Genomic DNA, 14,814 nt, shown 5'->3' on the forward strand with positions numbered 1-14,814 from the left:
TAAATATATTATTAAGTGCAATTTATTGTACATATTTGTTTTATAAAAATAAATTTCTATAATATGAACATCTTGTCGAACTGTCGAAGTGACGCCGATTAGATTCCTTCGCTTTCCTTGTCACATAGTATAACGCAAAAGCTTATGATGAAGTTATGAAATAAGTAATTCAATTATTCATAAATAAGTCATTAACATTGGCTGGTCTTCATTATGTGTTTGCTAGCGTTGAAGTAGTACTTTTCTTCTCTTGTAAGTACATGTTGAACTGGACAGACCAGATCTCTCATCTCTGTTCGATTGGTTCTTGTAAACGCTAAGCACGGAACTGAACGTGTCAGATCCCTGCAAGAAAAATCTGGGGGCAGCACTAGTATGGGGAACACGCAAAACCCGACCGTGAGCACTCTCATTTCCTCTGGTTTTCTCTCTGTTCTGGACATTGTACGTGTAAATTTAGAAAAAGTAATCAGCAATGACCGATGATTCCAATGGAGAATCGACATTCGAATTTATCGAAAGAAAGACGGACGAATCGTCAACGTCCGGAGAAATCGTAAAAACAGGTGAGAATTAAAAGCAAAACATAAACACCTGTGTAGCTGTCAAATCTCTCTACAAATCCGAAGTTTACGTTCACTGTAGCTGCTTATCGCAATTTCTCGCGTAGCACAAAATAATCTAAAAAAAAGGTGTCAGAACGATAATTTATTATATATATGCAAGAAATAAAAATTCAATAACCTGTACATTAAAAGAGAATTAATAAATTTAATTTCGTAGCTATAGAGAAGTAGCTACTTAATTAAGGTATTACTTTGTTAACATTATGTTTGAGTAAATGACAATGACAACATAATTTTCAGATTCTTTCAGCAGTTTATCTTCATCTACATCTTTATTAATGCCGTTAGGGGTATCAACATCTACAGGGAATTTATTATCAAATGTAGCACCACCAAGTGCATTGCCTAGCTTTATTTCCAATCCTGGGACGTTGTTGTCGGAAAGGCCTAATAACTTGGAACTGCCCATACAAAAGAAACCACCTGAACATGAACCCAATAAATCGATGTTAAACACTGTCGTTAAATCTAAACTACCGCAGCAAGAAACACAGCAGATAATTGCAACTACGACCGATGCCACTCCAACCAGTCAAAATACACAAATTGCAATGCAATCAGAAAATGTAGTCCAGGAATCAGGGATGGTTGGAGGCGGTCTACTATCATGGGTCAGAGAAACGGTAGTAAACAGTAATGTTTTGAGCAAAGTTGCAGAGAAAGCGAAGAACAGCGTTAATACTATGATCACAACATTAGATCCTCAGATGCGTGAGTTACTTAGTAAGTAAGAACCTGCTAATCCTGACCTGCAAGTAAAAGATCAATTTAATCCTCTCCTACTCTGTAAATATGGTTTTATCAATTTTATTTTCTGCTCTGTATATTTTCTGTCTAAATGTGTGTCATCGTGCATGTGTGCTGTAAGTATATTGCATCATATCTGAAAGAAACAGATATATGTAGTGTGTTATTTTTGGACAAACTGCAATCCAAACTTAACTCAATGAGTTCTGCTGTACACTGTACTAACTGTCATTCACACAAATTTTGTTCGTTCTTTTTCCTTCTCATTGAGCAGTTTAAATTGTATCAGTCATATGTGAACCATGCATTGTGCAATAAGTTATTAATAAAACGCTAGTATCACTACTTGCATTGCAAATACAAGCAGTAAATTTAAGGTTGTGATATGAATGACTTTTTCCAATACACAACATTGTGGAAAAAATGACAGTCTTCAAAAACAGTTTTTAATAATATAAAGATAATATATTTCAATTCATTGTGTTGTAACAAAACGTATTGGCTATGGAAATTAAAATTTGTGGAAACAATATATGAGCTCAATGTTATTTGTGTATGGATGTAATAGGAACACTGTGACTGTGCAATATGTTAGTTAATGTACAGAAGTATATGCACGCTCTGTGGAAAATGTACATTACAGATTCTGGTGGTGATATGGAGATTATAGTAGCATCAGACAAAGATAGCAAAGTAAGCCCTGTGCGTCAAGCTTTTCAAGCTGTTTTTGGAAAAGCGACAGTAACGTGAGTACCAAAGTGTCGGATATCTTCCTCACTCGTTAACAATATCTACATTAAAATAATTGATTGCTGTATAGTGGCGTGGCAGTAGACAGCTCAGCAGTAGCTGCCCAGCCGGTTGGTTTTGCAGCTGGTGTAAAAGGAGCTGAGGAGAGGATTAATTCCGCACGGAATCTGTCGACCGTTCCAAGGGATATACCGATAATTGCGGTTGAAAACTTTTTGCTAGAAGTTGGCGAAGACAAATGGTATGACTTGGGAGTGATACTCCTCAACGATCCTAAACGCAACGTGAATTTGCAAAGTTTCACGCAAATGACTCCAGTACCGAGTCAAATAGTAGCGATGGCACAAGAGGGTACAGCCGAAGATTATCCCCTCAAGTGGTCTGGACTGTCCGTCACTGTCGGTAGCCTAATGGCGAGCAGTTTACAGGTCCGTCTCGAAAGAATTAGCCATGAGGCTATTATAGTTGAAAGTATATAAAAACATTTTCTTTCGAAGGTTTCACATAACGAATGGCATTACGCACTTACCGGGATTTCCAGAAGGGACATCATATATCTAGCGGTACAATCGCTAGCAGGAATCTATAAGAATACAATTAATCCCCTTTAAAATTTTACAAAGTTTTAATGAAATGCGTTTTTGTAAATACGGCTATATTAATTTATGATATATTTAAACCAATTATCAGGATTTATTTTTTAGGCTCTTATTCTTAACATGTCCCTTCCTTACTGCATCACATGACTGAATTGAAAACGCTTCATTTTCAATCAATGTGACATTCTTAAATTAGTATTTATAAATTAAGGAAATTTATATTAATTGTATGTGGCAATATGTACAAAAAATCAATTGAATGAAGGTAAAATATATTTAAAAAAATAGGTTTGGTATACACATTGAATGTGATTACTTGCTCACATATCAATGATTAATATTAACGAGTAGAGTATTTTGTTATTGTAATTAGCATGCACTTCGCGTAAATTCTTGGTTTCATAAAATTTCGACACAAGTGCTGTCGACGAAGGTAATAAAAAGATACTTCATTTCACAATTTTTTTGTTTAATTTCTTAATGTATTCGTTCAATATGAGTACATTGCTGTTGTGTAGATTTTCCATTATTAGTAACGTCGCAATTCGTCCAATTCTCTCAGAACACCAACACAAAGGTAACCAGACTAATTGTAAAAAAGCAATGTAAAAAAAGTTGTTTTAGTTTCATTCGTTCTTCACGAAATTGAACAACGATATCACCATAATAAAATTAACAATAGAGTCTGTCTGTCTCTGATGCTGATACGGTAAAAACATAAAGCCAGTGGATCTTGATAACGTGACACATCCGATTAAATAAATGTATAAAATATTTCCACTTGCGCTAACATTTCGTATTTTGCGTTGTAATCACATTTTATTATCATTTTTCCTCATATTTATAATGTTCTTTCTTTACGATTCTTTGCGCAAAAACAAAGTTGATAATAAACCGATGTAAGATGTATGCGGTTCGAGCGATATTAATTGAATTACAATATTTAAATAGATATTTAAATATGGTGCGCGAATCTAAGGTTACAATTTGTCAAGGTATGCGTTCAGATCTGGGAGACCCTCTTTCAATCCCTTCCTCTTACGCGTATCCTGCAAGAAAATAAAAATTACAATTATTCACTTAAATAATATACATATTTTATTTAGATATGTATGTTTCCCTATTCAGGTAAACCAGAACAAGTTACCGGAATACCAAAACAAAAAACAGTTACTTTTCCACGAGATTAAAAATGACAATGTATTCATATTTATCCATTGTCATCAGTTATGATCGTGGATAGTGTACAAATCCCAGAAGAAAATTAATTACCTGCACGACTTGGTAAGGTCTGGTGTTGGGTTCCATTGGGTCACCAGGCAGGATCTGCCAATGGTCGAATACACACTGTGGAAAAGCTTGTCCACCAGTGTTGGAACGCAAATCGGCAGTAAAGCCAAAGGACTCGTTTACGGGAAGATATGCTTTAACTACGAACATAGGTGTACCGGCAATTTGCTGTTCTTCAAATACGTGACCTCTTCTTCGATTGAGCACACCATAAATACCACCGACAGCTGTTTCGGGGCACTATAATAAACGATTTCATTCTATTATTAAACAAACGCTAATAAACTATTTACAGTCGTTTGACTAATGAATTTACCTGAATTTCGCACAAGTAAACTGGTTCCATAAGTCGGGGAGAGGCAGTGAGGAGACAAGCATACAGGCAGCGTCTAGTGGTAGGAATAATTTGTCCACCACCTCTGTGAATAGCGTCAGCGTGTAACGTTACATCATGAATGTTGAAGCGGACACCTCTCAAATTCTCTTCAGATAGAACACCCTATAAAGTAAAACATTGTAAGATTATAATTTGAAATTTCTCTTTTTCTTCGAAAAAAGAAATCGTACCTCTTTCGTCGCCCATTGGAATCCAGCTACAACGGAATCTTTAATTTCATTAAGATATTGTACTCCCTTTGTACAATCGACAAGAATGTTGGGCCCAGTTCCGTCAGGTCCAAAGCACCAGATCTTTCTAGCTTCAGTTACATCGTAATCGTATTTCTCGTTTAAATAACGAGCACGTACTTTGAAGTCATCCCTTGGATTTACTTCACCCTACAATAGCAGTAGAAAACGTTAACGCATGAAAAGGAAAATAAAATTCAAAAGTTTACGTAATTGAGACATACGCTATCGATATCTTCAGCAAGACCATCAGGCATGGGACACGCCATCATGAACAAACGATTATGCTTGTTGGGTGATTTCGAAAGACACATTTGATTCGATTGTTCCGAAATAGTTTCTCTGTAAGAGACAACAGGGTCCGATTTTTTAATGGGTATGCAAGCATGATCCTCCTCCAAGTCCTTCAAGCAAATTTCAAGGTGAAGCTCTCCAGCACCAGCAATAATATGTTCTCCTGATTCCTCAATGATACATTGTACCATAGGATCTGATTTTGCTAAACGTTTGAGACCTGAACCAAAAAACAAATAATTTTGTACAAAATTGTTAACAATTCTACCAAGAGATTTTTAAAATAATGATCATTGTCAGCTTCTAAATAAAATCATGGTTGATCATAACCCAATGCTCTAAATGTAATGTTTCATCATATTAAGTAATGCAATAAGTTATAAAATAATGTAAATTGCAATAAGTTATAAAACTTAGTAGTAAACAAACATACCTTCGACTAACTTGGGCAAATCTGCTGGATTCTTAGGTTCTACGGCAACACGTACAACAGGAGATACTGAGAACTTCATGACTTTCATGTTATGTGCATCTTTATATGTTGTAATAGTTCCAGTTTTCACTAAGAATTGATCAACACCAACAAGTCCACAAATATTACCTATTAAATAAGAAAATAATCTGTTAAGACGTGTGCACATGCAATGCAATCTTTTAATATCACTGAATTTAAATAGTCAGTTGGCCGTTCTATTGTCGTTCAGGAAGTGTCAGAACAGGTCTGTGTGAACAATCATCATTGTGTTCTTTAACGAAATTCAGATCAATTATGACAATATATTTTACTAACCAGAAGGCACATCTTCAATCGCTTCAACGTAACGACCCATCATTAGAATTGTACGCTGAATAGCTTTTTCATAAAGATCTTCTTTTTTGCCTGGTTGGAAGTTAGGCCCCATAATACGTGCTTTCATTCCAGTGCACACTTTACCAGAGAACACTCGGCCGAAAGCATAGAAACGACCCTTGTCAGAGGTCGGTACCATTTTCGAAACGTACATCATAAGAGGTCCATTCGGATCACAGTTCTGTGAAAAGAGTTTCAAATTGAAAATATGTTTAATAACTTAATAGTATAAAAATTCAAATATAGACTGATCAGCTAACATTACATCTATCATACATGTTTCAGTACAGGTCTGTGTTGTACTCGTCATATGCGATGAATTGCAACATTCCTTTCATATAGGACACTTATGTATATTTACCTTGATACCAACTGCAGCATCATCATCGAGTGGCCCTTCGTACAACATTTCCATACGGTATTTCTGAGCGGTTACGGGAGACGGTAAATGAATGGCAATCATCTGAAGTAAAGCTTCTCCAGCTGGCAACCATGTTCTCATAACAACCTAAAGTGTAAGGAGGTATTACTAAAGCACCATGAATTGGCAAATAATTAAATATTCAAATTTTGTATATTATCAGATATAGTTGATACTGTCAGTCAAAGAATTTCAGAAGAGGTGTCAGAAATTGATAAAACAACAATCATCATAAGCATTCGTTAAATTTAAATTATGGCATTCGGATACAGAAAAGATATCTACCTTCAGAAGAGCCTTGCCATCCTTATCTTTATCTTCGGGTTTCAAAACAATTCCTAACTTTTGCAACAGTGTGTCTGCTTCATCTTTTTTATAATTCATGATGCTATCAAATACCTGTTAATTTCGTTCACATTAGTTTAAGTCGGTAAAGATTTGATTAATACAAACGTAATTGATTATAAACGTACCTTATAAATTGGATCTAGGACGTACATACAGAAAGATCGCTTGTTGTCCACTTCCTTTTGTTTGCTCCACTTCTTGGTTTTGGGATTAAAGAATGACTCTCCCCATAATCTGTTCATTAGCTTTACGACATCGATTTTGAATCTCTCGGCATACATTTCAGAGAATTGTTTCAAGGTAAATGCCCAACCGTGAAGGCCCGAGCCGAAGCCGACGGATCCTTTGCTAGGGTCTACCTGTTCGTAATAAATATGAAATTTAATATCAAAATCGAAATTCCTATATAAATCGATGAATAAAAGATTACACACTTACTCTAACTTCACCCATAGGACCATCGTCGTCCGAATACGTAGCAATGATAACATTCACGTTCTCAACGATACGTTGGAAAGTTTGATAAAGATCTTCACTATCAAGTTGAAGTTCCAAAAGTGCTCTGTCCATTTTGTTCATGAATAGTACTGGCTTTATACGTTCAGCAATAGCTTGGCGTAGTACAGTTTCGGTTTGTACACAGACACCTTTAAAGATTTAAGAAAGATTACAGTTTCAGGAAATTAAAAAGAAAATGTATGAACAAACGTCATAAAATTGTAGCAACTGTGCCGTAGCGTGTTAGTCACGGACATAAGGATAGAGGTCCACTAGCAGCGTTTAAACACAGTTGCCATAATTTTAATCTCCTTCCATTAGTGCACCGTCAACACTGTCCATGTGTATCAGCCAGTTAAACCAGATGATACACTACAGAGTAACGCGTTTTGTGCTGGAAGGGATTTGAAATAATTTCAAATATCGCTCTTAAAATACATACCAGAGACACAATCAACGACAACAAGTGCTCCATCAGTTACACGAAGGGCAGCAGTTACTTCACTGGAGAAATCAACGTGGCCGGGTGAGTCAATAAGATTGATCAAGAAACCCTTCTCGTCCTTGTCACGCTGATCAGGATTCGTAATAAAAACTAAATCTTTTTCCTCAAGTTCAAAGAACATAGAAATAGCACTGTAAGGAAGAATGTACATTATTCGTAAGGAGAGATTTGAAAATTAACAATTATTAGGAGCATTATTAATTAAACTTACGTAGATTTAATAGTAATACAACGTTCCTGTTCATCTTTGCGGGTATCAGTAAATCTCGTCTCACCGGCTTTGGCACCGGCAATAATACCGGCCTTAGATACAAGGGAGTCAGTCAGAGTTGACTTTCCATGATCGACGTGAGCGATGACGGACATATTTCTGATGTTTTTCTTTTTGTCCATCATGGCACGTATCTCGTCCACCGTGAAGTTCACCTGTAACAAATAAAATATTGTTAACACTTGATATAAAAAACATTGATCAAAATGTTTGAACAATATTTCATTTGGAAAATTTTTAATACTGTAACACTAAGCTTTTTAATGATTTGGCATTGTTAAAGTACTAAATAAAATTCAGTTGAGAAAGCAATTTTATTTTACAGAAAGAGAAAATGAACTTTATACTGACCATATTGAAATTAAAGCTTCACAAATCTTGTAAAATATGATCAATATTTATACATAATTATTTATGAAAAAAAGATATATCACTGCATGGTCAATTTTACTCGCACGCAACATTCGTGGCAGAGAAATTCATGACCCTAGAGTGTCACGACCTCCTCATACTCTATATACCATGCGAAGTGTTCGATGCGTTTTCTCTTTATCTCATATCTTTCGACCGAGGTTTGTTTTCGCGTTATATCCAATTCACCAGAAACCGTCGAAATTATTTCTTGAAGATTCACGATGCTTCTGAGAGCATGCTGATTCGTATCGAGGGCTCTTAAGAAGCTGCATGACACGTTGCCCCTCCGACGAGAGGTGGAACATACTCGAGCTTCGTGCAAAGGCGAACATTGAACCTTCGTGATAGAAAATTTTCGGGAATGCTTCGGCAGTATTATTGCTGAGCCTTCGGAGATCTTTTGCCCTGGCATATCCATCGCGAGCCACGAAATTTCTCTTTGAAGGGAGTTGCGCAATCTCAAGTAATCCGCCAGTTTTCAATTTTCCCGAAGCCAGGTGACACTCGGTCTTCAAAAATATTCATACCTCTGCACTCCACACGTCGTACAGATTTTTACGTTCGGGATAGTTTACGATAGTTCATACGTACCATTTTGGATGTTGTCTGATTTCCGTTGGCCTGGTCAGTAATATACGTGCAGCAACAATGGCGGACTCCCTGGGAAAGAACAGGAGTTCTGTGAAAGGAACGAACGTTTCATATGCGGTAGGTAGACGGCGCTCGTTGTCCCGTGGATATCGTGGTGTAGACGAGACCAATCGGAACTTCGTAATCCCTACTGCGTGGCTAAATCGGCGCACGCAGTTCTCAACTGATCCATTACGTTTGTAGTAGTGAATATTACAAAATCATTCTGATTAGTGCTGACACCTCAGTAGTTTGAGTTATTTTTAAGTAATAAAGTAGTGTGTTTATAATAAAAAAACTAGAAGAATGCAAATTAATAAGGTGGATCCAAGAGCAAGAACAAAACTAGTAGGGCACGGTAAGTATAAATCATTGGATGTAAGAGGAACGTCATGGTTTAAATGTAAGTGCATTTCCGATTAAGAAAATTTCTTATTTATAATGTCCATACAAAATATCCCAATAATTAGAAGTGAATATATGATCTATGGATTTTTTTGAACAAACAGAGAAAATAATAGTTATTTATACTCCTACGAGGTAAATGGGAATATACTTCAGATTCGGGTATAAAATGATAGTAGGAAGTAGAAAAATCAAGGCGTGCAGCGCCGGCGACGCGGGCACGCGACGATTTTTAATTTTTGAGAATCGTCCAATCTCTAAATAAATTGAAAGCTTTACACTATTCGAAATTTCCAAAAAATTTATTTCCTTACAAATAATTGAACTGAAGGCAACTAATTAAATTATAATACGCCGTCGCATCTTAATTTGTAATTATTACAAGGATGAAAATAGTTACGTGTGTACATATGTAAAACGAATGTGCATCTTCTTACAAAACAGTTACTCTTAGAAGCGCTCACATTGGTATAAATTATATATTTATATCCGCACTTTTATAAACGGTAAAGAGAACTGTAAGTATTATTTTTAATTCTCTTCATTTTTATGTGATTTTTATTGAGTACAAAATTTGTGCACACCACAAAAGAAGCTTCATACATAATACAGCCTATCAATCTAATTACTTTCTTCATGATGTGCTAGATCATTGTTATCTTCGAACGATAGGAAACATTGTATATACAGATGAAAACAATTAGAAGACTTCTTATGTAAAACAACATTATCATTAATAAAATATTCCAATCGTTCTTTAATAGAACATGGATACACTTGTTATTGTTATCTTGTGAAAAATCAAACATCATCACAATGTTATCTTAACTGTAAATCTTCTAATTGTTTTCTGTTACATGAATTCAACGGCTCCCTTTGCAACTCCGTTCATGAACGCTTACGCGGTCAGGATTAAAGGTCCTCCCGCAGCGTTTGCACGGTACCAATTGATTCAAATGCCATTTCCAACTGGCTTCGGCCATCGCATTAATATCCATTATCATATCCCCGCTTTCCTTGTCACCTGTGTACAAATTATCGTAATAAAACACTCGGAATCTTAATCAGAGAAACAGGAAGATTCCTCGTGTTAAAAAAACATTATTGAGTGAGTCATTGAACTTTTACGGCTCGCGTGTGTGTATTTAAGAAAAGGTAAGTTTATAATTATTATCAACGGCATCTCAAGCCTTCACCTTGTCCAGTGTGCTAAGGATTACTCGTAACGGTTGATAAAGCTCGGTTTTGCGACTTCCGGTTCGTAAGCGTGTGCGACTCGCTATGATCGATATAATCACGCTGACCTTAAGTTCATTGGTTGAACGCGGTGCCACGCGAACGATATTTAACTTCCTCGCACAATGATCTCACAGACTACTCGAGACTAATAATAACGATTATGTAAACGATAAGAATCGTGCACTCCGCTCGGGACAAAAATGTTTGAGAAAATCGATCGTCGAGGTTGTTCAACTCGCGAAATCAATTAGGTAAGCCATTCTATTGAAATTATGCACCCAGTATTATCGAAGAAAAGTGTCGCCGTTTCACAGGAATGAATGTATGTATAAAAGCATGCGGAAGTAATAGACTCACGGGTGAACGTAATTTCCGGCTCCTGCGAGTCTTTTTTTCTTTGACTTGGCGGAAGTTTCTCGTTCTCCACGTGCAATTTTTTCAAGCATTGCGGTCTGTGAATGGCAATGCTGTTCGATCCGAAATCTCTGCCACATGTGTGGCATGTGATCGTCTTCTTCTGCGCGCTCTCCTGAAATCAATTTTCTCCAAATAACTAAAAAACTCGAACGAATCGATCAACCAACGCTCAGGCGTAAATAATGACACGTTTTTATTCGTAACGATCGGTATCAAAGGGTCGGTACAAAAAATTTCACTTGTACAATAGATTCTCTTGAGGACGTGCACGGTTTTCACGAACGATTTGATTCGAGCATAGGTCAGACGAATTGTAGGACATAAGCCTGCCTTCCAACACGACTCACCCCTGTTGGGCTGCTCAGGTTTTCCTGTACGATTGTAGTTTGAGCTTCCGGCTTCGGATGATGAACGCGCGTGTCCTTTTTCCGCGGGTGCACCGTTGTTTGTTTCGCCACTTCTGCTTGCATCCGTTTGATGCACTGCGGCTCGTGTATCTTTATACTCTTCGAGCCGAAGCTTTTGCCGCAGCTCTGGCAAACGATCATTGGCGGTCCTACCCGTGGCGTGCTAGCAGATTTTACCGGAACCGGTCGTTCTACCATCTTATCCAGCTCCGCGTTCTACTCGTCGGAGCAGTAAAATAAATAAATAACACTCGACCAGCGTTTTAACATCAAATTAGTTTTCATAGTATTTTCACCTTGATAGGAGCATTGCAATTTTTCTGATGCACCAGCAATCGTTCCGGCAGAAACGTTCTTCTGCATTTCAAGCAAGGGATCAATTGTGCCTAAGAACAGAGTTTTCGTTCGACAACATTCCCAAGAAATACTTATCTAGACAAAAAGCGCGACTACTGGAAAGTTCAATCTTTCGAGAACGAGAACAGCTCTTGAATCTCAAGCTTAACGAGTCGCAATGCGGTTGTTAGTTTTTAGATCAAACACATGCCGTTGGTCTTTAAACGGGCAGGTCTGTGTGATAAATGTAGGGCAGCACCTTGAACACGATAGAGCTGGAGCGTTAGGGTGCGTGACGTGCTCCTAGTGTAAAACCGGGGACGTTGCACACGGATTCCGTTGAATGCAACAGCAATGAGCATTCGCGTCGTATAAGGGCGAGCTTTAAACGAGTCACTCCATTATTACGCATTATTATGATCGATTTCGTCAGCGTAGAGCATTAACATGCTGCAGAGAAGGATTAGCATACCATGGACTTAAGTAAGAATTTATAATTTTCCACACATTAATATTCAGGCGACGCGTTCTCGATTTTTACCAGATAAGCAAAATGAAATAAAATTCTAGTTTATTGTGTGCCAGCATCAAATTTGCTTACGACTTATAATAATCACATTACATAACTGTTTGTGTAATAAAGTCAGTTAGAGCAGAGTGACTCATTCTACTCCTAATTAAGATACGTTTATCTCTGTAGGAGAATAAAAAAACGCGTAACCATTCAAATATATCCCGGTTTGAATCTCCTACGTAAAATAAATGATACATGTTTGAAAATAGAAAGACCTTTGAGAGCACTACGTTTGATGTGGACTATAACCGCGCTTTGCATACTTAAGGGAACCATACCTGGCTTTCTTCCCATGCTGCGGTATTCCAGTCTGAATGATCGATGGAGACGGGAGGCCTTTGAGGTGTCGGACGTCTTTGGTTCGCGGGCAAAGAATTGTTCTCCCGTTCCCACTTCTGTTATACATTGTTACGTCATATTACTCACACGCTTTATACGTCATCGCGGATTTCACGTTTTCGTTTGCCAATTAACGGGCTCGTTCGCTCGTGTACGATAAATAACTAGGTAATCTCTGTTGAGTGTGAATTCCAGAGCGGTTCACGGTGAAACAGCGTAACGAGCACGATCGATCTACAGAGCGTAATTAATGCCCCATCGCGGATAGCTCGTAGACAGATACTCGGTTGAGGTCGTGGGTATACTTGTATCGAGCTAAATCTATAGAAACTGCGGCTCACGTGCAAATTACGTTACGGCGTTTGATCGTTTCGTGTCAGTAACTGTGAGCAAGTGTCAGGTATCAGTTCCCGTGTGCACGTACAAATGCTTTAACAGCATTTTATCATAGATGTAACGATATGCATATGCAAGTATGTATATAGACGTAGTGTATCGATCTTACAAAAGGCCTTGACGTATTACGTTCTTTCAAAGATATTCAATAATATTCATCCATTGTGGTATCGCGGGTATGAATAATTAATAGAGTTCAAGTTCAATGCGAAATTAGATCTATCCACCGCGATCGAGTTACAGGGACTCTCGCAATCGAATGCGATGTGTGAAAAATAGAATCAAATTATATGTTAAAAAAACATGAATAAAGTGGTAATATAAATCGTTCACTTACTTGCATACATCGGGGCTCGTGAATGGGAAAGCTGGCGGTACCAAATTCACGGCCGCATATGTAACACGTGATAGTCCTCGGTCCTTTCTTAATAGGCGCCGAGGAAGGCCTGACGGGTGGACTCGACATTTCTTGAGGACTGAGGTCCGACTTAGATTCCGCGTCGTCCACTTTGTTCTTGTTCTTGTCGCTACGATAGTTCAGAGCGACAGGCTTCTGAACGATCTTCGGTATCGTGCTCTTCGTCTTCGTAGGGCTGTCCTTCGCCCTAGGCTGGCTACTCTTCGGGTGACTATGCAATCGTTCCGGCTGGTCTGGTTTACCGCAACTTTTGCAGGGCTCCGGGGCACTTCTCGAGATCGACGTGAACACCTCTAAATCGCTTTGTATAGTGGGCCGCGAGTTCTTCTTCTTCAGCGTCGACAGAGAGAGCATCTTACTCGACCCATTTCTACTTGACACACGATTGTCCATATTAGCTTCGTGTACGTTTTTAAATTTGCAATCACAAACCTATTGTTATTGTCGTCGAGTTTCCTGTTGTCCAAACTCTTCCTCGCGGTGGCTGCGTCGTGGCCACCGATGCGCGCATGTTTCTGCATCCTCGGTGACAAAATGGATACGTCGATGTGACCTAGCTGCGGGTCGAGGATCTTCGAGTCGAGGATTTGTTCGAAGCTACGTCGTTTATGGGATATCGGGAAGGGACCGCTGCTCCACGTTGTAGCTTCGCCGTTCGATGACGGGATACGTTGTTGTTGCTGTTGTCGTTGATGTTCCGTGACGTTCGGGCGGTACCTTGACGACGTAGGGATCGACGACGTACCCCCACTCATTGTTTTCGAGAGGCGATACCGCGTTATCGAGTCGACGAGCAATTCTTTGCTTAGGAGAGACATGTCCAATTTGTCGACGAGATCCGGATCCAATACAGTCGGTTTCTCGAGGTTCGCCGTCTTCGGCCTTTCCGGCTCTTTATAGAGACCACCCCCGCGCTTCATCTTCGGCGGCCAGGTGCACGTATCTGGCGTCTTCGACTTACGTTGCTTTTCTTTTCCTAAGTCCGTAGGACGGTTTTCTAAATTATTTACACATAGCTGTGTTAGATAATTTTTCATAGAAGAAAGTGTTAAAAACAAAAACGATTTTTATTGATACATGTTTTCTTTATTAAATGGCATATCAAATTCTAGTCGTAATTCGTTTATTAATACGTAGGTGCACATTGTGTTGTCAATTTAGTATGCAATAGGGAAGTAACTAATGAGCTGTTTGGAACTGGATCGATGACGGTACTTCCTTACTTTATGTGTACGAAAAAATGGCAGTGAATGGGTCGGTTATTATTTGTGAACATGTAACACGGTATATGATGTACAATTTGTAGTAACAAAAAACAAAATATGAGAATTTAAGTACTCTTTTCTTTTGACGCTATTCTTACATTTACATGTTTCCATGTTTTATAGCTGTATTTGCGTGCAAGGGAGAGTA

At 38.2% G+C, this 14,814-nt stretch overlaps 4 protein-coding genes across 6 annotated transcripts in view; 2 read left to right on the forward strand and 2 right to left on the reverse strand.

Annotated features, from left to right (window-relative positions):
* The first annotated feature begins 376 nt into the window (after positions 1-376).
* Positions 377-3,182, forward strand: LOC108627049 (protein PRRC1-like). 2 transcript variants are annotated; one of them, XM_018028080.2, is made up of 5 exons: positions 377-566; positions 867-1,349; positions 2,017-2,119; positions 2,194-2,551; positions 2,621-3,182. In XM_018028080.2, the coding sequence occupies exons 1-5, from the start codon at positions 476-478 to the stop codon at positions 2,732-2,734; spliced, it is 1,149 nt and encodes a 382-aa protein (XP_017883569.1). In that variant the 5' UTR covers positions 377-475; the 3' UTR covers positions 2,735-3,182. The 2 variants fall into 2 exon arrangements, with proteins under 2 accessions (XP_017883569.1, XP_017883571.1); XM_018028082.2 differs by having other exon boundaries at positions 867-1,337.
* On the reverse strand, positions 3,175-8,941 carry eEF2 (eukaryotic translation elongation factor 2). The gene is made up of 14 exons (XM_018028079.2): positions 8,832-8,941; positions 7,767-7,981; positions 7,493-7,686; positions 6,991-7,199; positions 6,678-6,911; positions 6,490-6,603; positions 6,145-6,291; positions 5,724-5,964; positions 5,367-5,534; positions 4,864-5,153; positions 4,580-4,789; positions 4,329-4,511; positions 3,995-4,252; positions 3,175-3,771 (listed from the first exon to the last, which is right to left on the reverse strand). The coding sequence occupies exons 1-14, from the start codon at positions 8,832-8,834 to the stop codon at positions 3,703-3,705; spliced, it is 2,535 nt and encodes an 844-aa protein (XP_017883568.1). The 5' UTR covers positions 8,835-8,941; the 3' UTR covers positions 3,175-3,702.
* A 144-nt stretch (positions 8,942-9,085) lies between these two features.
* The window catches only part of Cks30A (Cyclin-dependent kinase subunit 30A), a 13,378-nt gene continuing 7,649 nt past the window's right edge, over positions 9,086-14,814 (forward strand). Inside the window, exon 1 of one of the 2 annotated variants that reach the window (XM_026815266.1) lies at positions 9,086-9,228. The gene's annotated coding sequence lies outside the window, so the exon portion shown is untranslated. Of the gene's footprint in view, positions 9,229-12,975; positions 13,061-14,814 lie in introns of those variants that run through there. The other variant, XM_018028078.2, reaches the window with a different exon arrangement.
* Positions 9,559-14,814, reverse strand: part of cactin (cactin, spliceosome C complex subunit) — a 10,509-nt gene continuing 5,253 nt past the window's right edge. Inside the window, 7 exon segments of the mRNA XM_026815267.1 lie at positions 9,559-10,299; positions 10,872-11,043; positions 11,279-11,554; positions 11,635-11,724; positions 12,527-12,643; positions 13,321-13,771; positions 13,834-14,293. Coding sequence (XP_026671068.1) covers positions 10,139-10,299; positions 10,872-11,043; positions 11,279-11,554; positions 11,635-11,724; positions 12,527-12,643; positions 13,321-13,771; positions 13,834-14,293 — 1,727 coding nt within the window. The 3' untranslated portion in view covers positions 9,559-10,138.

Source organism: Ceratina calcarata, unplaced genomic scaffold (genome assembly GCF_001652005.2).
Source record: "Ceratina calcarata isolate Rehan_Ccalc_2016 unplaced genomic scaffold, ASM165200v1 scaffold436.2, whole genome shotgun sequence".
Taxonomy (NCBI): domain Eukaryota; kingdom Metazoa; phylum Arthropoda; class Insecta; order Hymenoptera; family Apidae; genus Ceratina; species Ceratina calcarata.